Source organism: Bactrocera oleae, chromosome 4 (genome assembly GCF_042242935.1).
Source record: "Bactrocera oleae isolate idBacOlea1 chromosome 4, idBacOlea1, whole genome shotgun sequence".
NCBI lineage: Eukaryota > Metazoa > Arthropoda > Insecta > Diptera > Tephritidae > Bactrocera > Bactrocera oleae.
In genome coordinates, this window is record NC_091538.1 from 71,310,431 (window position 1) to 71,336,333 (window position 25,903).

Below are 25,903 nucleotides of genomic sequence, written 5' to 3' on the forward strand. Positions count from 1 at the left end.
GCAAATTCTTTCAATGTATTGAACTTTCAGTAGATGTGTTATGCTGAGTAATTTCAACTTACTTTCGAAAACCGTTATTGTTTCTTGTAAGTGGCCGTTTAAAAAAAAAGAATACAATGTTGCATTTCGCTTCGAAAGGATCTATGTCTTTATGATGATTTCATTCCATACAGAACTGCAAATAATAGCGGATATTACCGTTAACCAAAAACTGATATTACCGTTAATATTAAATTCATTTTATTCAGCTAAAGATCTTTACATAAATGATAAGGGCCCAATAAAACTGGAAAGCATTTTCACGAAATTCTAACTAATTAGTCCACTTATTTGTTAACCACCTTAAGAAAATTCTTCAAAATATATTATTTTGTAGTTATACAAGTACTCAGCAATGTTTTTCAAGCGTTGAGTTTATTTACAAAACAATGACAACGTGCACTAAGCGCTAGTCTTATAAGATCTTCTCACAATCTTAAACATACCTCATTCTGTCCGCAACTGCGAAGCGAAAAGCAGTGTTAATAGAAAGTGATTAAATACTCGTTTGCTATTCAAAAGTAACATTTGTTAACTTGAAAAAGTGATATTCGCAAGTACCAAGTGAGTTATTTTTTTAGATAAAATTTATTTGATAACTGCTATTGTTCATGTTTTGGTTGCTAATATTGACGTCTTAAGAGACATTGTTATATGTATTTACGGGTAATAAACTGTAATTATGCAATGTAACCGTTTTATCTCTTTGATATTATCTTTATAGACGGATTTAATTTAATAATCACTATGAAATTCAATTAAAGATATATACAACTTACATATAAACATTATCATTCGGAAATTTGTTTAAAACACCAAAGTTCGAAAAAATTTGACTAAACATTTAATGCCATAGTTAACATTAAAATACATACGTAACCAAAACTAAAAAGAAAAACCATGAATTTTAAAATAAAAATAAAAATATCACATCTGCGGATAATTTTCATATGTACATGTGTGTATATGTGTACCCTGTCTTAATTTCATTCCGTTTTATAAAAAAAACTGCCTCTTACTGAACCAATGTGATCTACAATAAATGGCTTGACCTAAGATCTGACCCCAAGAATTTAGGTAAACAAATATTTCTTGGAAAATACAAAATAATTAATTTAATTGGGTGTCACGTACTGATTATCTCCGGATGCCAAAAAAATACCAGATTTTGCTAGTAAAAGTATTCTATGTAGGTATGTTGCAAAGCGATTAAGTTTCTTTGGCTACGAAGTAAATAAACTTACTAGCGTTTAATTCAAAGACAACATACTATGACTAGCCATTTTAAACTGGTTTTATTTCATTACAAACACACAAAAACTAAACTCTGCTGATAAGAGTGCTGGTCGTAATGTTTAAATCCACTTCAAAACCAGATTAAACTGGATTACCCAGAAAAGTACGCACTCGTTGGGACCCGGTCGACTTGTGCCGCTCCATTCGTCAAAATAATGATGCTTTTAAATTTTTTTATATTTTTTTTTGAACCACGCTGCAATTTTCTTGCAATAATTAATACTGATAACGGTCATCAGCCGAGAATGATAGACATACATAGGTATGTACATACAATGTAGGTACGAAGAGCAGATTGTGCCCGCGGTGTACAATTGCGCGTTACCCAGCTTATTTTCGAGTAGCAGATGTTGTTTTTGGTTTATTTATATATTTCAAAGTGTAACAAATAATAATTAACCGGATTGAAGTGGTTAATTGCGAGCACATGAACTATCACACTTTGCTTGACTGCATGCATGAAATGAGTAGCAAAGGGCCTTGGCCGCGCAAGATGACCTATTATTAAATATTTAAACAAAACCCGTATTACGAAATGGTTTTGAAAACAACTTAACTTTTTTTTTTTTGAAATACCGTCTTCCGTAAACATTCACTCTCTACCGTTAGATGGCGCGCAAATTAGTTTATGAATTCAGTAATAGAGTTTCCAATGCATATTAAAATATTCTGTTGCTCGAATTTCGATTGAAATAGTAAATTTATTTACAGAGAATAGATTAAGTCGTCCCTGCGTTTAATCAATATACATTTTTGGTAAATGTATAGTTTAGGTCCCCCAACTAAGGAGGCCTCAAAAATTACGCGTAGATTACAAATCCGAGAGCGGAAAGTGAATTTTTTCAATAATTTATGTATATTTTTCAAAATTTATTTAACACACGTTGCACATATCACATATTCAAGTCACTTAGTTGTTGTGTTGTAGCGGCAAAATTCTGTAGAATTTAGATCATTTAGCTGTAATTACCAGTTCAGCGTGTTAATCATTTTCTTATGAAAAAAGTATACTGAAGAAATGTAACAGTCACAATTTATATTGCGCCGCGATCTGATGGTATGGACGAATATCGGAGATCGTCGAACTCCTTTCCGCACTGGCGGCCTTGGGCCGCGCTTCAAGAAAATAACCCTGCTCGATCCGAAACCGGGGTGTTCATAATTCAATCGCGTCAAACTCCTTTTCGCTGCTCTCAACCTCAATGATAATTTTCATCACGATGCAGAGTGTAATTATTAATATCACAATAAAAGTGCACTAACATTGATATTTTAATATAAAGTTTCAGAAACGTTTATGAAGAAGAGGAATAAATACACCAAAAAACTTGAACAATATGTGATTTTTTCATAGAAAAAAATAAAACAATTAATTTAAATGTATCACAGTTTTTTATTTTTAATGCATATTTATAAAAAAAAATTAAATAACACGATTTTTTTTCAAAAAGTTTAAAAAAAATAGAAATATTGAAAAAATCCACTTTCCGCTCACGGATTTGTAATTTACGCCTAAAAATAAGTCGATTTCCAAAAAAAAAATCATTTTTGAGGCCTTCTTAGTTGGGGGACCTAAACTATACATTTACCACATTTTTTTTCAAAGAATTTTGTCCAAGTTGCTGATATAATATTAAAGTTCTAAAAGTTAAATTGAAATGCCCAATTAATTTAAGAAAGATATACGCACCAAATACAATTCAAGAGTAAGCTTGGCAACCCATTTTTATTGTTTCTTCTATTTTTCGTACAAAAAAAAAAATGTAAATACTATAAAAAAGTTACGGACACAGTGAGTAAACAAATGAATTCTTTTGTTTATATTAATTATTGACGGGACATTGCTTGAATAAAAGGACAGTGACAAAATAAAATTAAATGTAATATTAAACGACAATGCATAAACTTCAAGTTACTTTTCGTACAGATATATACGCACGAAAATATGAATATATACATACTTACGTATAAATAAAAATTCAAAAATAAAATGTTACCGCGAGGAGGCTTTAAATTCTTAAAATAGTAAAGAATATACATATGTGTAACCGTGTACATATGATACACATTACATTTACATTGAGAATTAATCAAATTAATACACATATAAATATTATTTGGATAATATTTTAGTCGCATTTTTTTACTCGCACATCTCGTTGTTAAGTGGAGAATTAATTCAATTACGCCAAATAGTCATTGGCATAGTACATTTCTAAAATTTACATCTCTAATCTAGTATATTACCGACTCATGGGCATTCGGTTTGGACAGCTAAACGAAATTTATTTTTATATCTTATCAATGAGATGAATTTGCTTATCAGTTTTATAAATACAAATAACAAAAGATAAAATGGCTGAGTAAATAAATGAAGTGTTTATATCTCGCAATATATGATGCAAATTAAACTCACTTTCTTTCAGTCGCTGTTTCCATTAATAAAAAAAAGCAATTGTTAAACGGCCACAAAAACAGTAAAGCTTAGTCGTATTGCTATTACAAGCCTATTATCATGGAAGCTGCACAGACGAGTGCAACTGTGCCAGACGGCGGTCGGGGATGGGTGATTGTAGGCGCTGTGGCATTAATAAATGTAAGTGAACAGTTTATAGCAAAAAAGTTTAAAATCAGGATTCACTATTTCGCTTTTAGATGACAAACCAATATATACACTCCGTTTTCGGCTTGCTATTCGGTGCCAAATTAAAAAGTATGCAGGAGCAAACTTTCACCGCGGCATTAATTTTAAATTTAAGCAGTTTGACATTGAATTTCTCCGGTTTATTCATTGGACCGGCTATAAAGACGTTTAAGCAGCGCAATGTCGCAGTGACTGGGATTTTGTTTGTTTCATTTGGTTTGCTGCTTTGTGCATTCGCAACGGAAAGCTGGCATTTTATTGTTGGCTACAGTTTATTTGTGAGTCAAAACTTAATATTTACTTAAAATTAATATTTAATGATTTCGATATCGTTCGTAGGTTGGTCTTGGACTCGGTTTAATAACACCATCCACATTTATGGCTATTAGTTCGTATTTTAACACAAAACGTGGTCGGGCCGTGGGATTATCCTTGGCTGGTTCCGGCGTAGGTCAGGTGACAGTACCGCATGTAGTACGCTTACTTCTAGATAACTATGGTTTTCGAGCCACTGTCTTTGCTATGTCACTATTTTCTCTAATTGGCGTAAGTTTGCTAGAAATTAAGTATGTTTTTTCTTTTGGCTTCTAACAAAATAATTATTACAGCTAATTGGCGCTGCGTTGCTAAAACCACTAGCTGCTCCAATCAGACACAATAATCGACAACATTTGCGTCTATTGTTATCAACAGATGATGAGAAAAACAAATCAGTGCCACCACAATTCAAAGAGAATGAAGCTGAAAACAGTAAATTAATGAAGAAAGAACAGGCGAATACTAATGTTAGTCCATCTAGGGAGCATTGCTGTCATAATGTGACCCAGCGATTGGTGCAAGCCATGGATTTAGAATTACTCAGAGATACTACTTTCTGGAGTATCATTGTTGGCATGGGTTTAGTTTACACATCCACTATACAGTTCACTATGTTGTTTCCGCATTTCCTGCAGGTTTGTTGCAAAGTCCTTATCTTTATATGTGTTCTTTAATCATCTATTTTTTTAGTACTCAGTTGGACTTTCGTCTTTCAATACAGCAACATGCATGTCTACGGTGGCTGGCGCCGATATTGTATGCCGACTTTTATTGCCCTGCATCACTGACAAGTTAAAAATACCCTATCGTCTTGTATTCCTATTGGGAACGGTGGGCTTACTTATTTCGCGTGCAGGTATAGTGCTCGGTTAACTTTGTTAAATTCCAGAATAGCGAGTAATTTGTCTATTGGTTTCTTATTTAGCACTTGCCGAATCCATGGATATGACCACAATCATCGTAATGTCAATTTTTACTGGCATGACCAAATCGGCCACAGTGCTGAACAATAATCTAACAATTTCAAGTCATTGCCGACCAGAAAAACTACCAGGCGGCTTGGGTTTGAATATGATAGCCAAAGGTGTGCTTGTTATTACTATTGGCCAATTACTTGGTTGGATACGTGATTATACACACTCTTACATACTGTGTTTGCATGCACAAAATATTTTACTGTTGTTGGTTGTATTGGTTTGGGCTCCAGAGCTTTTCTGCCAGCACCGGAAGAGTCAGAGAGCAAGAAAGGCAGCAGCAGCAGGAAGTGAAGAATACAACAAAATGAGCGTCTGCTGAATATCTAAAGTTGCGAAAGCACCAGAGTTTGACACAGTATTACTTTTTTGGTGTTATGAAAACCATTTTGAATTTAATACTTGTTTACTATATATGTATTGTACATATTTATAGATTTAAATTGATTAAGTTAAATTATAATGTAATGGAGATTAATGAAGTCTGCATTAACTGGACTTTATATGTGATATTATGCCAATGAACGCAATTCATATATGAATTGCAAGATATTTATTATTACGTATAAGTATGCAAGACTATTTTATATACTTTAACTATAGTAATTTTTTACTTCAAAATATCAATGAAACTTCGAAATTAATAAAGAAATAAATATTAAAATTATAATTTGTATGCTTGTTTTTGACTGTTGCATGAGTACAAGGCATATGTACATATATACATATGTGTTTATGTGCATGCCATCTAGGGAAGCAGATCTAAAAAACAAAATATTGAATAAGCAGTGTTAACAAATAGTAAGACATATTATTCCCTATACTCGCATAACACAATAAACGTCATAGGGACTGTGCATAGAATACTAATTAGTAAAAAAAATGTCTACACTCTACGCAGCCGGTCAATGTGTGCTGCAAATCATGTGAACAAGTGGGACTGCACGAATAATGTATTGACTGCATAATGCATTTTGCAACAATATTTTGAACATTTTGCAATAAGATAAATAACAGCATTAAATTCAGAGGTTTCACGTAATCAATTGATTTTTATAATGTTCAGTTTAAATCGGTACACTGCAAGTAGCAGTTTAATTCGGAAGAAAAATGCAGAAAATCCAACAAATTGGTGTGATAGCATTTATGGCGGTATAATTATAAAAATACATTTTATTTGACTGAGAATATGATTTAATAGAGCATCTTTCATTTATTTAGTGTTTGCTATTTATGCAACAACAAAGTGAAGCATTGCTGCATGACATTCTCGATATAGTCGATTTACAAAATCTGGACTTGACCAATTATGATTACTTTCGGAATTTACCGTCGCAGAATCCAAAAACAGCTGGACAGGCGAATCTCTTTCTAGAACACTTCCAGAAGAAGAAAGCAGTCCTGGATTATATCGAGCACTTATTTCTGGGTACATCGCCATTCACACAGAAAAGTGAGATACCGTTTAATCCACATTTCGGTCGTGCATGGCGCCCATATTTCCAACGTCGCTATGGCAAGCGTGGTGTTAATTTAGTAGATATGTTAGGTCGGGGATACACATTGCAACAACTGAGACAACAAGGTGCAATCCCAAATGATTTTGGCACACCATATTACCCCACGCGCTAAACTAACACTAAATAGTACAAAACTATTACCTACTCTAATTTACTTATTTATTTTAAACTAAGCATTATTAAAGTACAAAATTTGTTTATTCCGAATTTGCGAGAAGATGAAGTTTCATTTAAATCTCTCATACGCGCCTTTTTTGCGTGGAAATATAGAGCACATTGTTTCCGCGTATAAATGCATCGCCATACTTATTTTTGAGCTGCCCATTAACATACTCCTCCGTTTGATCGAGCGCAATATTCATGTAGCCATCCAGACAAGCCAGAACACCTAAAATAAAAACCGGCAGCTATGTGAGACCACCAATCATGTGTGCAGGACAGGATTCAGTTTACTTACCACGGTAATCAACGCCGCTATTTAGCTTAACCACCACAGGTCGTCCATGTATTTGATTTATGAATTGTGAGAGTGCTTCTTTTCGTGACATATTTATTTAAATCAATATATTGCAAAATGCTCTTGCTACAAAAAGCATGTACTAACACAAACAATTTTGTGCAATTTTGTTATTGGCAGAATATATTAATCACCACGTTCAGTGGTGCCATATTATGAAATAGTACAATTTAATTGTCGCGTTGCCAGGCTGTTTGAGAATTCTGTTATTAAAAACCAGAGAATGTTAATGAATACAACAGTCTTTTTTCGTGGTGGGTTTGTGTCACCCAGTAATACAAATAGGACGCTCCTAGTTGTGTCAGTGGAATGTATTAAGACTACTCTTCAAATTCTGATTGCGTAGTACCACTTGGTAGCACCTTAAAATTAATACAATTTTTTGTAAAAAAAAAATTTTAATGATAGAAGCAGGCATCGTAGTTATTAATTTTAAGGTGGATTATTAAGTTTATATAACAAATTTATTTGTGAGTGTTTAGAAACCATAGCAAAACTAAATTGCAAAAAACTTATTACATTAAAATAAATTAATATTATTTTTAAGAACTAAACATGTACGAGTGTTTGCCTAAGTCTCTTGACAGGTGCCAAAGACATTGACTAATGTATGCCTTCCAAAGGGGTGTAAGTTTTGTATTGATACAAATCCGGACCGCCATAGCCATAGAGAAGTTTTCCTCGTCCGTTCTCGTCATAGTAGGGGTAACGATATTTAGGACTGTAACATAAAAATTTCATTTATTTAACAATTTTGAAACACATTATGCGTAAATTAAGGAAATTTCTTACCGCTCAAAGTATTGGAAATTTGGAGCGCGCGGTTGCACAGTGGCGGAGCCGAATTGCCAAATACAAACTATGAAAAAAAACAGCTACATAATGGAAAAGGAAGTAAAAGGAAGGGAAAATTTGACAAAATTAATTAGTTGTAATAAACCGTTAAATATATATTAATTATATATTTGAAGATTAACTCGTCTGATAACTCAATGGTTAGTGGTAATCCTCTTTAATTGGGGCTTTTTTGAAACTAGTATATAATAATGCATACATATATGTATGTACATATGTAAATAGTTGTTTGTGTATATGTGTTTATGTATATACATATAGCCAACGTTATAAGAGTTACCATATACACATGTATACATGTATTTTATATATATACATATGTACATATGGCTATACAACAGTTTGAGCATAAAAAGGTCGAATTTCTAAGCAAAAACTTAAGCGGAAAAAGAGTAATTCTAAATGCCAGTTGCATTCTTCCGCTACTGTCATGAACGCACACATTATTGTCGCCAAGTATAGAAAATGCCAATAAAATTTTTTTATTCATTGACCACTGGATGTAGTTCACTGACCAAGGACTCTTGTGCTTCAATTTAAGTCAGTCCAGCTCTTCAGGGCTTCGAATTTAAATAAAGAATTTCCAAACTTTAAATATCATAAATCCCATCTTTTAATGAACCGCAATACTATTGAAGCTACTATGAAGCTGAAGAGCTGTACTTATTTTGATGCCCTCCGCCGTATGCGTAAAATTGTTTATGTGCACTTTGGTTTGGCCTAAAAAACTGTCAACCACCTAAGCTTGCGGCAGCCTTTTAGTTGTTTAAAATAATTCGTGATTCGGCACTTAATGTCGGCTTTTCATGAAGCCCCTTCGAGCCGCATCAGAAACTTGGAGAAACACAAAGCTTCATGTTGGCTTTTCACTAACAATTGAAATTCCAAACACATCGTAAAGTAACGCCTCAAACAAAAACAGTTTTCGAAAGTGACAATTGGCAGTGGAGGCCACAGCACGTACCTCGGCGAACTCATAGTTTGCTCACTGACTATTTTTCTTTGGTTGTTGTTGGTAAGTAAGTAGACGGCGGTGCACTGCGGTGCTGCTGCGGTTCACTATGGCTATGCCAATTTAATTTACGCGCAGTAAGTAAGTGCTTTCGGATGTAGAAATTATGTCAAAAATGAAAACCAGTCCAAGTAAAAGGCGCGAGATTTTTCGAAGATTTATTATTAGAAACACATTAAACTAAGTCACGGGTACGTATTATGTTATGTCTGTGCTATGCTATGCAACAATTGCGCAGATCGCTGACCTACATAACAGCCGCCCCAATCGCACCCAACAACAATGCAAGAGCGCCTGCTTGCGCCCATTTTAGGGCTAATTGCCACACTTGACACTTACATGCAACAAAATTGCTACCAATTTTGCCATTTCTGAAAATTTTCTTTAACGATTTTGAAAATAATGTGCCACTTCCGCTTTGTTCGTTGTAATTTCGTTCTTTTCACACTCTTGGTTTTGTCGCGACCGTAACTCGCTTTGTTGGTTTGGCAGTGTCTTCCTGCACGTCAGGTTGGTTACTAAATTTGTCGCTGGCGTTATGTTGGTTAGTAGTATGTGCCCAGAAGCTAACTAGTTGATTATGCGAAGCTTATTTGGTTTCAAAAGAGATGCATGGAAAATGCGAAGAAAATAAAGAGAAGGTTAAGAGGTGAGAGCGAAACTCACTTAATAGCGCTTTAAAAGCTATGCAGAAGTGCCAGTTTTAAGCGATCAGTTATACTTCAAATCTTCACTTTTAATTTTGCTAAACTTGCAGTTAAAAAAATTATATTTAAATATATAATATACAAATGAAAATTTGGCATAATTGAGCTATACAATATACTATCTATGAGGTCTCGTATTTGATTCTAACTTTTACCACTGAATCACTGTTATTAACGGAGGAATGAGGCTCGGTCTTCAAAATGCTGCAGCATAATCTCAAAATTCCTCAGACCAGACTTGATGAGAACTGATTACTGATGAGAAAAAACATTTCCAAAAAAAATTGTTAAAATATTTGATTTTAGTTAAGTGTAATAATTCGGGAGAGTTTTCAGTGACCCGAAAAAAAATGTTACTTTCCAGTTCTACCGCCATGTTAACTTCAAAAGTAATTACACAAATCTCACAGAAAACATAAGAGACAATAGAAACAAGTAAAACTATCAAGTAAATCTTCAACAGCTTTTTCTCACCAACATTTGTGATCATCTGCTTGAGAAAAATGAAAGTGAAAGTGCGGCTCTCTTGCGTTCAAAAAATATGAGTATTGTGCAAGTGGCCATGGCCCGAAATCAGGAGCGCCCACTCCCATACATTTTTTCACTTATTCCGAGGTCATATTGTAAATTTTGCAAGCAAGTCAATATGAATGTAAATAAATGATCTTCATCGATATGTATGTCAACAAAGAGCGAAATGGAGAGAATCAACTGCAAACTAGGGAATTTCAAATATGCTATTAATCGGCAACGTGCAGCAAATCAGGTTTTTACATCGAAGCCCTTTTCGGTAAAGCGGCCAGAAAGAGACTCCAAACAAAAGTCTAGAGGCGCATACTCAAACATGAAAAGAAAAATAACAAAAACAGTGCTTATACTATGTATAATGGTATAAATATAAGAGAGTGGAAGACGTTAATAGTTTTCTGTGTTGAAAATTAAGTAAAAATATTACATGCAACCACTACAATGCATTATGTAATCGACGAAACAAAGTGACCAGATTCAGGTGATTTTTTATATATTTTGTTTAAATATCTGTGAGCTGGCACTTTGGTGACAACATTAGGATTATATTTGCGTGTCTGAAGGTAAATAGACTTAGGTTTATAATTGAAAATAGAGAAATAGCAGAAAAGTATAGCTTTCTTCGCAAGCAAGCGTAACGTTCACCGTTTATACGACAGTTTGCACTTCAATACTGGCTTTGCTTTTACAGCCAACTACGCGTACTTCCCACAAAATAAATGGAAAAATAATAATTTTGAATAACCGGATGAGTTTGTTTCAAATAGTTTATAATATATTTCAAGCCATAAAAAAGGAATGTTTGCTGTTTATGAAAATTTGGGTTCGTGAAAACCCTGTATAAAGTGCGTGCTGCGCGAGCTCATAATCGAGCAACCAATTATTGATTTTGAGCAGGATGTGTGTTGAATAATTTTCAGAATTTATTTCTAATTTCTGATATTAAATGTTGAACTTAACTTTAGCTCTTTATCTCACGCAATACTAATGAGTAAGAAATTCTAAACCATCGGATTCAAATTGACCCGAACTAGCGAAAAGAAATTCAACATTTTCACGTCTTTTATTACAAATCTTTACTAACACCTTAAAAACGGCTCCTGAGCCAATACAAGCAAGACTTTCCACACATTTGTGGTAAGCCTCGGTGAATTTTGGTTTTTTTCATTTTTAATTTTTGGAGCGCCATTCGGCAGTTTGGACGTCAGCTACGTTGTCAAGCATCTCATTTGCGACCGCTTCTTGAAGTCGTTCTTGCAAAAGCTTCAGATATTTTGGTACGATTCTAGCATTGACTCGCTTCATATACAAAACATGAGAGAAATGTGTTGAGTCGATCCATAAGTAATATTGAGATTCCCTGATGTTCTGTAGATAGATTTAATCTTTAATTCATATGTATAAACTTAATAGCATCATCTGACAATTGGATATACAAGTATGTACATATGTATAATTATGATTGACGCATGTTTTGGCATTTCGAAAACAAAAATCGAAATTTGATGCGTTAATAAAACACCAAGGATATGCTGCTAAATTAAGTTGATATCAAAAAAGGGATTTACGATTAGTAATAACAATTTTAATAGGTTATCATGAGCTGAGCTTTGTATATGTCTTTGAAAATTAATTCATGCTTAAAAAAGTAAAATAGTCTTAAAATATTTATTTTAGCTTTATTCATAATTAATTTTGAAAATCAGACTTGTGCCACAGTTTGTAGCTTGCACAGCAATGTAGACCGCTCATTAAAAGCTTGTTGCTGTCTTTCCAGTTTGAATAACGTTACAGCTTGACAAATATCGCAACAATAAAAATATTTTGACAACAATTTGAGTAAATGCAATGCGAGGACGCACGTTGCTCATTAGCGGGTCAAAACCTAAAGTGTAACATGTCGGCGTTTGAGCCCTTGATGTTATTATAGACACATGTAGGTATGTTTTCTAACGTCTTTTTATGAGACTGTGCATCTGAACTTGAAAATACATACTTACATAATATAGCATATAAATGTAAAAACTTTAAAGCTATAACAACAGTAAGATGAAGTTATTTTCGTCGATTAAAAATTTTGAGTAAAATTAGAATAGAAATATGATTTGAGTTTAACACAAATTGTAAGAGCTCAGTAAGAACTGCTTCCTATTGAGAATCTTTTGCTCTTGGGTATGCTATAAGGCAGTGAGTAAATCCACAATGAGCATTACTTGCTTTCGAATGAGTTGGTGGAGAGCGCAAAAGCGTTTCATTCATTCCATTAGCTAAATAAACATTAAAACAAGTTTGTAGCAATCGCCGCTGGCTTTATGCCAACAATATGAGTTGCCGCGCTCAAAATTGATCTGCGCATGTGTAACAGGTGCATTGCCGCGGCTTATCTCAAGTCCAGTTTCACAAAATATATTCAATGAGCAATATTTATACCCTTGAAGACATTTATATTTTCTCTGAAAAAGTTTTGGAAACGCGATCGCTTTCTATGAGCTGATCAACATAAGAAATTTATTTTCTTCAACAATTTGTTAAGGGTTTAAATTGTAACCACAATGTCTATTGGGTATAATACAAAATACGCTTCACATATGCAATTATGTATGAGTGAATATGTGTGTATGTTATAGACGTTATCTTCTCACTTTTCGCTCAAAATTCGATTTTCGCGCAAATATGCCACAAACGTTGTTTCTTATTTAATCTTTATATGCACATATCTACAGTTACACTCTTACATATGAGCGTAAATATTTTCTGAAGTTGAGGTTGGTTTATTTCATTGCTTATTAGTTGGCGATTGCCGTTAGCGGGGACTGGAGTTTGGAGAGTTCAAATTGCGAAAAGTGCTTTAATTTTATTTAATTGTTGCATTATAATTGAATTGAAATGTTAAAAAAGTGGTGTAAATTTGTGTTTGTAAGTTTTGCTGTTTATTTTTTTACTCTTTCTGATAGCGGAGTATGCTCCGTGAAGTAGAATACTTGCACATAATGTCAAATACAAGAACTATAGGCGTTAAGCAATTAATTTAAAGGCAAACAAAAGACTTAAGTGACAAACCGGATTTTTGTGTTATTCTTTGCATATCTTTGATGATATTTTTATTAACTGAGAAGCTGCAGCTCCTCCAGATATTAATTGGAAGGTTCTAAATCAAAGTGTTTTTCATTATAATTAATCAGTCGCGTTTCCAAAAGCTTATCTTTTGGCGAATTGTTTCATCTAATCCTAAAGTGGTGTATACATATGGTATTGCAAGTGATTTTTAATTTGCCAATTTATTTTAGTCGTTCTCTAGGTGTACAAATTTTGGCTTATTGTGTGTTATTAATTTGAAAATGTGTTTTTTTGATAAGAGAAGTTAACGAAATGAAAATTTAACCATAAGTTACTACAGGTCCGTAGGTATTTTAATATGGTCGCGTTGAACAACTACTGCAACAAATAATCGAGGTGGCTATACAACGAAATTTCGAAAAGTTTGCTCAAGTTTAAAGGTTTTCCCCGGACATTTTGGTATTTATTATATTTGTTTGATTATAAAATTCAATAAAAATTGTGAATATGATTGAACAGGTAATATGCATCAAATGAAATTTGACACGGACGGACATAAAACAACATTTTCACGTCGTTTGGAGCCAATTTAAACATAGCGACGTTCAAACTTGTTTTAAGGCTCGGCTGGGAGGGCCCTCGGTGCCCTGAGTGCCTTCAGAGAATTTGTTTTTTTTTTTGCTTTCACACATTTTTGGAACGCCATTCGCTAGACTGTTGGTATGTTGCTAATCCAACGATTTACAAGCCCTGTTTCTTTAACACTTTTGACATTGTCGTAATTAACAGAGGTGAATGGACAACAAGCATGAGGCAAGTTTTCGATGGCTACACGACCTTCACTGAATGCTTTGTGCCACTCAAATAGTTGTGATAAAGTAACCTTTTTTTTAACTGACCTATCTCTGATTCCATTGGAAGCACAAAATTTTAAGTAAACTTGTTTTTTTTTTTTATGTTAAGACCAGACAAACTTTTCGCCTCGTAAACAAACGGTGTTGTTGTGCCAATCTAAATAACAAAAAAAAATTCAAGAAAATATGGATTTGGATTTGGATCAGTCCAAGTCAAATTTGTTTATATAATGGAGCCTTCTACAAAGTTAGAGGCCATAAACTTTGTTCCAGCCGCCTTTTGTTTTGTTTAGTTCAAGCAAAAAATTACTCATACGCCAGCGCCTTTGACCTCAACTAGTACACATAAATATATTTTCATATATAAATTTTCAATGCAATTCTTTGTAGAGGACTTTAAAACGAACTTTAATTTACAATTTTACATACACTCGTGTTAGGCTTCAGCCGCGATTGTCATTCTTTACTTCAAGGAGTTTCCCTCTATAAATATGCACATATAATATTGCAAAATTATATCTTTTTCAGGTTACATTCCTAATAGTGCTTACAATCTTGCCTCAAAGTGAAACCTCGGTAGTTCGCCTATTAACAGAGACGCTGCAGAATAATGTGGCTGGTGAACCCATAACGCACGTGCGCACCGAATGGGATTTTGATCCGGAAGTAAGCCAGAAACGACGCGCGCTCTTCTATGAGGTAGAAATTATATACTAACCAGGCAGAATCGAAGTATTATTAATGTAATATATATGTATGTGTGTGTATCTCTTCACAGGCCCATGGTTATCGTGCAGCCAAATTTATTGAGCGTATCGGCTTGGGACTCGATGGACATGAAGAGGAGCGGCGAGCAGAGCAGCAGGCGCGTGATGTTGGGCGGCTCAATGGCGAACATAATATCAACTTTCCATCACAATCGCATGCGCAGTTCGAATAAGGGAGAATGATGAGTGGAAAATTATGTCTCTAATATAGGAATTTAATATTAAAACGTAGCTCGTTAATCATGAAGACAAATAAAAAGCGAAGAAGTCACTAAATCCATTCTGCGAGTAGCTGAGTTGTTGAATGCCACTTGAATGCGACTGAATGTGCACGCAATGCATGAAGTCGTTGGGACTTATATACATTCATACATACAAGCAAGCGCACACGAGCAGTTGGTGCGAGGGGGCGCAGTGGTATGTGGGGCATTGTCATCATTTTAATTTGCAGCGATTAATTTTCAATTGTGCTTCTGCATGTTGTTGTTGTTGTTGATGATGATGTTGTTGGCATTACATATAATGTGCTTCACAAGGATTTGCATAATTTGTCATTGGCGGTGGATAAATAGCAAAATGGCTTCGGTGGCAACAACGCCGAGCGGCGGGAGGGGTATGCTGCAGCGGAGATGATTAAAATCTCGTACGCATTTAATAAACGTTATTAGCGCATTGTTAAGCTCATTCCACCGCCTATGCTGAAACGATTGTTGTTGTTGTTGTTGTTGTAGCAGTTGGTTGCCAGCTACAGTCGCGCGGCACAAGCACTCAGCGCGTAGTTACATTATTTGCTTTGCTCTTCTTTTGGTTGACTGATTGTTCTCTCGCCAGCGCACAAGTGCACACAAACACACTTACACACACACACATCCCAATGTACATACCTATACAATTGCATACATGTCCATAGTGATGTGCAAATAAATTCATGTTTTTATTGTTGGTATTTGCCTGCCGAGTGACGGCGTGGGGAGTCGGCTTTGCATTACGGCAAAGTAACGGTACCTACAATTGCTGTAATTACATTTCGCTGTAAACAATGCACTTCATAATTTCATAATACGGCGCATAATTTGAGCCAATTTTCTACTTACATAATCAGGACATTCGTCGAAGCGTGCGTGAAACGGTGAGCGGTGAGCAATGTGCATCGGCTTACGACCAAGAGACCAAGAGACCAAGAGTAGTGCTTATTTGCATTGCAGCGGATTCACCGCTTTTGTTGCATATTTCTAGGCGGCAATGCAAAACGATTGCGATGATCGTCATAATGAGTAATATTTGCACGTGACTACATTTGTATGGCGAAATGCTAATTCTCAAACACAAACTAACATCTCTCAGACATTTGCAGTTGTTTGTTCGAGAATGAACTGTCATACTCGTATATTATATGTTTATTATGCGTGTATTAGTTTCTAGTTGAGTTTTTATTTCATTATTGGAGACGAAATGTAGCCCCAAATCCAAAATTAAAAAAAAAAAAAACAAATCTACTGTATTACTGCATTATGAGTGCAGGTAATGTTTGAAGAACTGGTTACAATTTTGAGTTTGGCAAAATGGCCGCTTCCCACAAAAACTAGTTTTTTGTGAAAAAATTTTACTTTCAGAGTGGCTTTAAAAACGAAATTATTGTCAAAAATCTTATTTCTTCTATCATTACCCGACAAATATATCTAAGAAGGTCGTGTGAAAATTTCAAAATGAACGAAAAGCGAAAGCTTCGAGAAAAACACGTTTAAAGTTTTTGGAGTCGTTTGAACTGAGTTGAAAATTACTTACAAATACGTTCATACCTCTGAAGCCATTTGTGGAATCAACTTCGAAATAAATCGAGTTTTTGAAATTCACAAGTGGATATAATGCTTTAATGAGATCATACCAAAGTAACTAGTTTGCTAACTGAAATTTCGAATAGGAATTTTCGGAATTCGAACTCTTTTTGATCAAGGTAAAATGTGTTTGAAAATATGTATGACAATTGTAACAAAGATATGGTTCAAGAAATATTTTATGGTTTCAAATTAAATGATTTCCAGATTGTAGGTATATTTTTTAAACCATTTAATTAATCAACTTCCTTAAAGCTGAGACTTTCAGGAAAGACACTAAATACGAAAATTATAAAATAAATACGAAATGCTTCAATGAAATCGATGAAAAAATCGATAGTAATTCACGCACTTTTGCTAACTTGTCAAAAATTCGTGACGTTGAAATGTTCGGGGTTTTATTAAGAAGAGTCTTTCAAGCAGCTATGGCAATTATGTTAACATTGAAATAGTTAAGGAAATTGTGTCTGAAAGTTCTCGCCGCGAAAGCGTAATCTCTTCTCTCTTCTATAAATTGATTCAACGCATATTGCTTAAAGTTTTAGTTATGAAGTACGTCACATACCACGTTAGTTTAATTGCCTGTGACTACCCACTTCTGTGAATTCTTCTCGAAATTCATATTTTCGATTCCAATAACACGCAATAGGTCAAATGAGGACCTAAGTAATTAATTAGTTAAGTAACTTAAGGTCAACCAAAGATATAGATATTAACATTTTCCTTGCCATGCTCCAATTTGTACTTATATACATATAATATGTATATATGTATATATAGAAAGATAGATTTTATTAGTAATTGTATAGAAGCTATCATGAATTAAATAATTATAATTTCTAAAACAACAATTTCCAGCTACTTAATTACAACATATTACTACAGATAAATGCTTAATTTATATGCATTTGAGCAAAAAATTAATGCACTGATGCAATGAATCAGCTATCAGGATATCATTAATGCGTTAGGTAAACGCCGTTAGCGCTGGAAATTTCATTATCACACCGAATCGTACCTGATAAAGCGAAGCTAACAGCAGGCAAATGGTTGGAAATCATCGTCATATATATATTTATATATGGATAACGGTATATACGCAGATACGTGCAAATTATTTATCATTGTCTTTTGTGTGATGAGTTGATTACTTCAATATCGGGGTAAGCGCACATAGTAAATAAATATATGCGTGCGGCTGTATGTTTGTATGTAATAATTGCGATAACACCATAAAATTGTTTAATAAATTGTTAATATACATAACATCGTTAATAATAAATGTGTTGTGCAAATGACAACAAATAAAAAGAGCACACCCACACTTGTGTATGTACATATGTGTGAGGTATGTCGTTGACAATCTGTGTTTAACGTGGGAATTTTCGCTAGTTGCACAGCCGGTCACATCGTTGTTGTGGTTTATGGCACTAATTTAGAATAACCGACGTTCAAATGAAATTGTGAAAGGAATAATGGAATGAATTTAATCATATGCGCTCACATTTGTGCGGCTACATACTTGACAAACGTAGTTGTAATTATATTTTTGTATATTCCGTCATATAAGTGCCGCGATTGATTGTTGTTCTTGCAACTGTGGCAGGCAATGCTAAGGAAATGTGCTGAATGCACTTAAACGGCGTGTCGCATGTTAAAAAACGCAATTAAAAATTGGCGTTCAAACTATTTTGGGCCCATTTTCAACAGATGAAAATTCGTAACCTTAACTTACTTGCTTGGTAATGGGGCGCGACTGCGCTTAAGGCTTGTGAATTTCAAAAAAAAATCGATTTCTTGCATTTATATCGAATGTATATAAATATTCATCGAAGTGTTTACGTTGATCTGGGCAAAAGTTTCGAAGTTATGAGCATATTTGTAAGAGCTTTATAAATTAGAGTAATTGGCGCAAAAACTTTGAATGCGATTTTCTCGAAACTCTTATCAGAGTCGGTGAGGAAAATTTGTTCGAAATGACTAGACCCATCGACTGGAAAATTTCACACGACCTTATTAGGCATATTTATTCAGGTTATCGTCGAAAGAATAAGATCTTTGATAATAATTTCGATTTTTTCAGTCACTTTGAAGTGTATATTTTTTTTTGGGAAGCCGGTATTTTGCCAAAAATCAAAATTTTGACTAGTCCCTCGATCCCCTGTACTAATCTATGTTAATAATATAATTTTTTTTTTTGAGTTTTGAATTTGAATTAATTTTAAGCAGAAAATCTTCTTCACCGCCAGACACCTTTTTTCGGGGGTCCTCGTGGAGGTCGGCTACAGGGTTAAGGGAATCCCAAATTTTTAATGTATCAAAGATTGTTAAAGTACATTACAAGTAAATACTGCAAAGAAGAGTTCACAAAATCGCAAAATGTAACTCCTTGAAGCTACAAATTTGAATGCTTCTAAAGTAGTTTATTTGACCACGATATCATTTCTTGCAATTCATTTCGATTCTCAATTTCTCAATCTTAAGTGAAGCGATGTGTTTTTCTGGCAGATTATTTGGAAATTCATTCTATTCCTATGGTCAAGTGGTATCTTCCTTATTTTAGATGGCTATTCTAATAAATTGAAAGTCCTACACGCTGTGTCGTCTTCGAAAGTCTTCGGTGAAGAGAAAAGTATTTTTCATGCCGAGAATACACACCTAGTTTTGATACTATAGTCTTTAATATGTAATTTATAATTTTTGCTCTGCCGGGATTTGAGCTCATAACTCACTGAGTGCTAGTCACGTGCCAAAGAAAATAATCGTTCTCATATGCGATAAAATGAAATTGTTAAATTTGACAAACATGCTTGCGGTTACTTTTGCAACAGGATGTCAGCTTATCCAACCACAATCATATGGGTTATTTCATTATCACGCCGCGACGTTGATTGGTTTCGATTGCCATCGATTAACTCTGCTCTACAATATGTATAAGTATGTATGTGTGTGGGTACTGCAACAATTGTTGGCTGTTAGTTGTCGTTAGTGCTGCTTCATGTAGTTCATTATCGCTTCATTAAAGCAAACTTATTGACTCGATTGACTCGCTGCGTGCCCACTTAACTGTTCGAGATTACAGCAAATGAAAGTTAAATGCCACAAATTTCACTGATATTAATATACACACATACATATGCAAATCAGATGATTGCATCAATGATGTATGCATTATCTTTTTAAAGCCACAACTACAAGTGTGCTCTACATTATAAAGGTATGAATGATGTAAATATGTAGGATTGGACAGCTTATGAGCAATCACGCGTCAATTTTCGACACTTTATTCATAATAAAATTTATTACACTCAAACATCATGTATTCTTTGCACTACAAAATCACTCATTGACATTAATAATAACAACAACCACAATTCAGCAACCATAGCATACACACACACATACGTATTTATATTAAGAATTGTCAAAATAATGCAATAAATTTATAGTTAACACTGAATTACCATTGGAGTTGCGCATTTGTAGGATAAAGCGCGCATTTATACCCTCAAATATACATACATACATGTATGTGTGTGTGGCTGCATTGCTGCAGGTGATATTTGTATTGAGCAATATTTGTATGAGTGCTGACATGTATTGCTTTGAAAGGGGATTATCAACAGAATAAATGTCCGAAATTGTGGTTATGAACGATGCACTTATGGTACACATATATGTATGTATGTACATATAAACATATATATTCATATGTAAACAAGTGCATCCAGGCAAAAGCTCGTGGCCAGCGCACCTTTGTGTGTGTGAATCATAAATGTGAGCTGCGTTAAATGTGTGGCTAATGCGGTGATAGTGAAGTTCTTTCTCCCCATTGTTGATATATGCCTGTGTTGTAGGGTGATACTGCGCAGTTGTTGTAGTAAATTTTCGACAAATTGATAATGTAATCAAAATGTTAATGAATATGTGATGTGTGTGCACATATGTATGTACAATGTAGCTACAATTTTATTGATATCGCTGCAATTAATTGGAAAAGCGCTTGTTCACCCCTGATCGATTTATGATAAATTTTTTGTACAACTACACAAATAACGGCATAATTCGATTGACGTGTGACATGAAAGCAAATAATATATTTGATAACGAAAATATTGGCACATATATTTATAAAATATATCGACGAGTACGTAGCCTACAAGAACTTGCTGATGGGTCCACCAATACACTCACATTTGTTATGCCAGTACAGTACCGTTGCTGTTATTGTCAAAAAGAGACCCTTACCATTTAGGAGACAGCTCACATTTCAATAGGAGAAATTGTGAAATACCTACATATGTAGCTTTTATTTCGTGCGATAAACCAAAAGTGTTGCTTGCTTCTGTGCAATAACAGTTTTTGTTTTATTAAAAATAAATAAATAACGAAAGAGTTTTCAAATATAATATACGTAAGTTATTATTAAGTTTAAAATAAAATTATATTTTTAGTTAATTTTCATTTTTATTTAGGCACACTTTAGAGAGGAGCAAGCATGGTTATTAGGTGAAAATTTCTTTTCATAATTTATTATTTAATTATGTTTTTGTTACAATCTGAAAGTTTTGAATTTATTAAAGAAATAAAAATTATATTATCTACTGCGCAAAAGAATTTTTCACTTGTAATAGACTTACAGTCATAACTGACAATTTTCAGTTATGATGGATTTATAATCAGCAATGACTCAGAAAAGATCATTAGACTGAGCTGTATAGATATATAGTAAATCAATTTCGTATATCCACGTGTTAAAGAGAGATGCAAAATCACACACATGCGTTTGTTTACATCAGTTTTTGCAAAAGGCTCTCAAGAAAATGATAGAACTTTGTTCTGCGCGCTGAGAAAAATTTTTCGGCTATGACTGCCATATTATCGGTCAGATGACTGTCACTCTTCTTGTAGGGTACATACTATACGATTATTATTAAACACACTTTGGTATTATAACTCAAATTTTTTTGTTTTGTATAAATATATATTCTCTTCTTCTTATTCACATTGACTAAAATTTATAGCAATTAAAATTTATTGCTCTTGTCTAAATAGAGTTCACTACTATGGACTTCATGGAACAGAATTAAATGCTAAAATCAAGAGTCTCTTCATATTGGCTTCAAAATAAATATTATTTCAGAATCCCTTTAAAAATCTAGTTCTTTACTAAAATATAAAATATTGTTCTACAACCATATTTGTGGGACTTACCAAGATATTAATGATTATTACATCATTATTTTAATATTTCGAAAAGATGTTGAAAAGTACTGTCCTTGTATGTCTTTTCCAGTGTATGCCATTCATTTGAAGTTTAAACAATAGCAATTTTTTCACTCAAATATATAAAAAAAATATAAAATTCAACTTCATTACTTTATAAATCTCAAAAGAAAGTCATCGCTTGTGGTATAAGTTTATGATGAAAATGCAATAGCTGAGCGAAGGTGCTAAAAGTGGTTTGACGTTTTAAAAGTGGTGGAAGAGGAAGAATGTTCTGGACGGCAAAAAAAGTTTGAAGCTGAGAAACTGGAAACATTAGTTGATGAAAGAAGAGATCGCAGAATCCTTGAGAGTCACACAAGCAGCTATTTCAAAACGTTTATAAGCAGCCGGAGACATTCGAAATTAAGTTAATTGGGTGCCACATGAGCTGACAAGTCAAGTGACGCTGAAGGACGGCTTTGCATGTCAGAAATACTGCTTGAATGCTATAAAAAACTCGTTTTTGCATGAAACCTCAAAGACGAGCGTTTTGGAAGCGGATATAAGCAGATTGAGGGCTTGAAAAAAAGAGCATATTTTTGAATTATATTCAATCAAATTTACAACAACTATAAAGATAACCATATGGAATATTTTGTAAAAGTTTGCGTCTTTTTTTTAGGTATTTGTAATTGGGTTTTAGTGACCCTCTAACACAAAGACTACAGTAAAAAAAAGCTCGCAAAGATTAGTGAAAAATGCGTTCAAATATTTAGCAAAACAAAATATTTATACCCAAATTACAAATCCAAAAAATCGATTGATGCCTTAATTCAAACAATATTTTTACAAACTAGTTATAACCGTTATCACTTTCAGTTTTGCTCCCCGCTTTGACCAAATCTCATCGTTGGGGCTGCAGGAAAAGTTCAGTAGACCGTATTGTTTGTTTTGGCTTTTCATTTTGATGTGTGTCTGTTCAGAGCAAAGGGGCATGTGTGTGTGTGCACAGTTAAATGCAACACTATAATCAAGACCAACAACAACCAATAGAACCATGGAAGAAACAACACGAACATGAAGAGCAACAGTGCGCCAAAGCACGACGGATGAGTTGAAATGAAGAAGAGAAAATCGCTTGTCGCCCAAATTGTGCGGATCTCGTTACTTTGTTTATATGTTTTTCGTCATTGACTGGCTTTTTTTCACGATTTTTGCAACGACAAATGACGCTTAAATTGCGAAAAATAACTTAACCTCAGGGCAACTGAGGTGGTTGTGGCGGGGCTCTATGGATGTCGCTGGCTGCAAGGTGGGGTAAGCATGGGTAGGCGGGTGTCTGTGTTGACACAACTTGGCAACCAGGCAATGAAAGGGAGCACAGCAAGTGCTGTGCATTCTCTCATACACACAAATATCGGTAAGTATATAGACGGGTGACCTTGTGGGTATGGAAGCTGGTAGAAACAGTAGAGGCAAAGTGATGGTCTTGTTTTCTTATTTTCTTTTCAGCATTAATAAAAGGAAACCCACAATAGGAACGACAGTTCAGGCTACGAGCTGCGCTCACGAGTAGAAATCGAGCGAATGCTGGTCGGCGGGATCGGATGGGTGGAAAAAATGTAATCCTCCAATTCCGGGTAGCGACATTTGACTGACAAAATAATTAATTTTATTCGAGTTTCGAGTTAAATGTTGACACAGTCACTGAACGAAATGAACGTTGCCGAGGACGACGTCGCTGCTGCTGCTGCAGCGTATAGCCACCAATGGCTGCGTGCGTACGGGTGTGTTAGTAGATGTTGCACAAGCGTGTGGCAGGATTATTTTTTGCATGCTCTTTTTTTTTATATTCTTTAATGTTTTTTTGTTTTTTTTTGCCTGGCAGTCGAAAATACGCGTTCAGCATTCGCAATTAAATCCTCTCCACAAAATTCTACGCAAACACAATCAAATAAAAGTGTGAAATGCGCAACCAAAAGCTGTGAAAGGGGCTTTGGGTCGCAGTGTCAAGCTAAAAGCGTGAATGAGTTGGGGATGAGGATGAGCAAGGTACGTATTAAGGCCGCGGGTGGTTAACTAGTGCGAGAATGTTTGCTATGAGCGAGCGTTGCGTCGCTGGTCACGCCCACTTAGCAACAAGGAGTGTTGTAATTAGTTTTGCAAAGTATCAGTACCGTGCATACCCACGCCTCGCACCCTCGACCTGACAAACAGCAGACTTTCTTGCATGCGCCCCACCGCTGCTCTGCTTGTTATTTGCGCAATGGCTGCTTCTCGGTTGAATTCGATATAATTTTTGTAGTTTAACTTTGTATTTCTTTTTGTTATCTTTGGATTTTCTTCTTTATTGAATTTTCTTTTCATTTGTTTGTTGATTTTTGGTATTTGGTGTGATTAGTATTCGCAGAAGACACAACTGAGACGGATAGAATGTTATTAGATATATATCTGTGTGTGCCAACAAACGGGTGAGCTGTAAAACAGGTGCTAGAGAGAGAATCTATTAGATGGAGCTTGCCTCCGTTAGATTTTTGAGAGGTTTTTGAATTGAAGAGGATGTTATTTAAGCTGAATAAATTTTAGTTTTTTCTTAAAAATTTAAATAAACGAAGAAAATGATCAATAAATGATTATTATAACATTTTTTCTAAAGAGAAATTTTCGAACGATTTTAACCTTTTTGCATATTTTAAAATATTGCCTACATTCCGGCGGAAATTTAAGGAATGCTAAAAAAGAATAAAGTAAGATGTTCTAAATATTTCCTATAAAATTGGAAAAATTAATGAGTTTTCGAATCACCTTTTTTAAATGCCTACAGAAAAACTACTCTCACGTTCCTGGTAGGAAATGTTACATGTCTTATTTTTCATGAAATAACAATGGTAGATATTGAAATAAAATAAAATTAATATTAAAAACAAACATTAATAATAAATAATTTCAAATACCGATACTTTAAAATAATAAATCAAGTTATAAGAATTATTTGCAGAATTTTTGATTTATAACAGTTTTCAGTATTCTTTGCTTGACACGATGTGCCATTAATCGATATTAGTGAGACGAGAACTAGAAGTTTACTTCATGAATTGCCTTTCCTGTTGGGTATGCCTGATAAAAACCAGTTGCCTGTGAATCGAAAAGTACACAAAGAAAATGAATTTCGATACTCGCTCAAATTTCTATTTCTACTTTTTTTATGTTTGTATGCACTCCTATAAGGATTTTTCTCTGCCTTTGCTGTTTTGCCAATAAATTACTTTGTAATCAAGTGAATTGAAGAGGAAAACTAGGATATAGAATGAGTGTAGGAAATGGGCGGCTGCTAAGCCGATTGCTATTCATAGCCGCAGAGGAAATGACAAAACGAAGTCGGTATGGAATTAATTTGGAAAACATTCACTTTTATTGAAATTTTATTGTTTGCTTTTCGGTTTTCGTGGAAGACGCATGAAAGTGAATGATAAATACAAGAAAAGCAAAAAAAAATTATTCGTTAAAGATTTGTATAAATATATATATATTAGAATATTTGATTGCGAATTTCCTAAGTCTCATAAAGGCTGGCACTGAAAGTGGATATGTAGCTGCGTGAATGATTGTGGATTGTATTATTTGATTGATTAAGAAGTCTGTATCACAGTTTTCATATAAATAAGAAAAAAAAGATTGTTTGTAAAATGTATTTTATAATTATTGCTGATTTTGTGGAGTCTAGTAAATAAATTTTTAATCATTGGCTAGACGAAATTTTTTGCATTTATAG

The 25,903-nt window shown here is 34.2% G+C and overlaps 5 protein-coding genes across 8 annotated transcripts; 3 read left to right on the forward strand and 2 right to left on the reverse strand.

Annotated features, from left to right (window-relative positions):
* The first annotated feature begins 463 nt into the window (after positions 1–463).
* Positions 464–5,914, forward strand: LOC106617613 (monocarboxylate transporter 13). Of its 3 annotated transcripts, XM_070108418.1 has the most exons (8): positions 3,230–3,387; positions 3,469–3,698; positions 3,762–3,931; positions 3,991–4,257; positions 4,319–4,525; positions 4,588–4,932; positions 4,988–5,153; positions 5,223–5,914. In XM_070108418.1, exons 3-8 carry the CDS (start codon positions 3,851–3,853, stop codon positions 5,591–5,593), a joined length of 1,437 nt encoding a protein of 478 aa, XP_069964519.1. In that variant the 5' UTR covers positions 3,230–3,387; positions 3,469–3,698; positions 3,762–3,850; the 3' UTR covers positions 5,594–5,914. The 3 variants fall into 3 exon arrangements, with proteins under 3 accessions (XP_036223258.2, XP_036223259.2, XP_069964519.1); XM_036367365.2 differs by lacking the exons at positions 3,230–3,387; positions 3,469–3,698 and adding an exon at positions 464–603; XM_036367366.2 differs by lacking the exons at positions 3,230–3,387; positions 3,469–3,698 and adding an exon at positions 3,131–3,215.
* Positions 5,915–5,991: 77 nt separating this feature from the next.
* On the forward strand, positions 5,992–6,998 carry LOC106619589 (uncharacterized). The gene is made up of 2 exons (XM_036367369.2): positions 5,992–6,423; positions 6,493–6,998. The coding sequence occupies exons 1-2, from the start codon at positions 6,382–6,384 to the stop codon at positions 6,901–6,903; spliced, it is 453 nt and encodes a 150-aa protein (XP_036223262.1). The 5' UTR covers positions 5,992–6,381; the 3' UTR covers positions 6,904–6,998.
* LOC106619669 (U6 snRNA-associated Sm-like protein LSm6) lies at positions 6,968–7,435 on the reverse strand. Its single transcript, XM_014237917.3, has 2 exons — positions 7,249–7,435; positions 6,968–7,179 (listed from the first exon to the last, which is right to left on the reverse strand). Exons 1-2 carry the CDS (start codon positions 7,337–7,339, stop codon positions 7,031–7,033), a joined length of 240 nt encoding a protein of 79 aa, XP_014093392.1. The 5' UTR covers positions 7,340–7,435; the 3' UTR covers positions 6,968–7,030.
* A 316-nt stretch (positions 7,436–7,751) lies between these two features.
* Positions 7,752–9,711, reverse strand: LOC106620319 (uncharacterized). Its single transcript, XM_014238818.3, has 3 exons — positions 9,515–9,711; positions 8,101–8,183; positions 7,752–8,029 (listed from the first exon to the last, which is right to left on the reverse strand). Exons 1-3 carry the CDS (start codon positions 9,542–9,544, stop codon positions 7,912–7,914), a joined length of 231 nt encoding a protein of 76 aa, XP_014094293.2. The 5' UTR covers positions 9,545–9,711; the 3' UTR covers positions 7,752–7,911.
* A 3,474-nt stretch (positions 9,712–13,185) lies between these two features.
* Positions 13,186–15,379, forward strand: LOC106615716 (uncharacterized). Of its 2 annotated transcripts, none has more exons than XM_036367370.2 (3): positions 13,186–13,326; positions 14,850–15,020; positions 15,100–15,379. In XM_036367370.2, exons 1-3 carry the CDS (start codon positions 13,297–13,299, stop codon positions 15,259–15,261), a joined length of 363 nt encoding a protein of 120 aa, XP_036223263.2. In that variant the 5' UTR covers positions 13,186–13,296; the 3' UTR covers positions 15,262–15,379. The 2 variants fall into 2 exon arrangements, with proteins under 2 accessions (XP_036223263.2, XP_069964160.1); XM_070108059.1 differs by lacking the exon at positions 13,186–13,326 and adding an exon at positions 13,551–13,659.
* The last annotated feature ends 10,524 nt before the right edge of the window (positions 15,380–25,903 follow it).

Bases quoted from the DNA above. Each gene is read 5' to 3' on its own strand.
- LOC106620319 (XM_014238818.3), bottom strand. From the start codon at position 9,544: ATGGCAAAATTGGTAGCAATTTTGTTGCAT. The intron at 8,184-9,514 runs GTAAGTGTCAAG...TCCATTATGTAG, and splicing joins TGGTAGCAATTTTGTTGCAT to CTGTTTTTTTTCATAGTTTG. The intron at 8,030-8,100 runs GTAAGAAATTTC...TTTATGTTACAG, and splicing joins AATTTCCAATACTTTGAGCG to TCCTAAATATCGTTACCCCT.
- LOC106617613 (XM_036367365.2), top strand. From the start codon at position 3,851: ATGGAAGCTGCACAGACGAGTGCAACTGTGCCAGACGGCGGTCGGGGA. The intron at 3,932-3,990 runs GTAAGTGAACAG...TTTCGCTTTTAG, and splicing joins GCGCTGTGGCATTAATAAAT to ATGACAAACCAATATATACA. The intron at 4,526-4,587 runs GTAAGTTTGCTA...TAATTATTACAG, and splicing joins CACTATTTTCTCTAATTGGC to CTAATTGGCGCTGCGTTGCT.
- LOC106619669 (XM_014237917.3), bottom strand. From the start codon at position 7,339: ATGTCACGAAAAGAAGCACTCTCACAATTCATAAATCAAATACATGGA. The intron at 7,180-7,248 runs GTAAGTAAACTG...TTTTTATTTTAG, and splicing joins TAGCGGCGTTGATTACCGTG to GTGTTCTGGCTTGTCTGGAT.
- LOC106615716 (XM_036367370.2), top strand. From the start codon at position 13,297: ATGTTAAAAAAGTGGTGTAAATTTGTGTTT. The intron at 13,327-14,849 runs GTAAGTTTTGCT...TATCTTTTTCAG, and splicing joins AGTGGTGTAAATTTGTGTTT to GTTACATTCCTAATAGTGCT. The intron at 15,021-15,099 runs GTAGAAATTATA...ATCTCTTCACAG, and splicing joins GACGCGCGCTCTTCTATGAG to GCCCATGGTTATCGTGCAGC.
- LOC106619589 (XM_036367369.2), top strand. From the start codon at position 6,382: ATGCAGAAAATCCAACAAATTGGTGTGATAGCATTTATGGCG. The intron at 6,424-6,492 runs GTATAATTATAA...TCATTTATTTAG, and splicing joins GTGTGATAGCATTTATGGCG to TGTTTGCTATTTATGCAACA.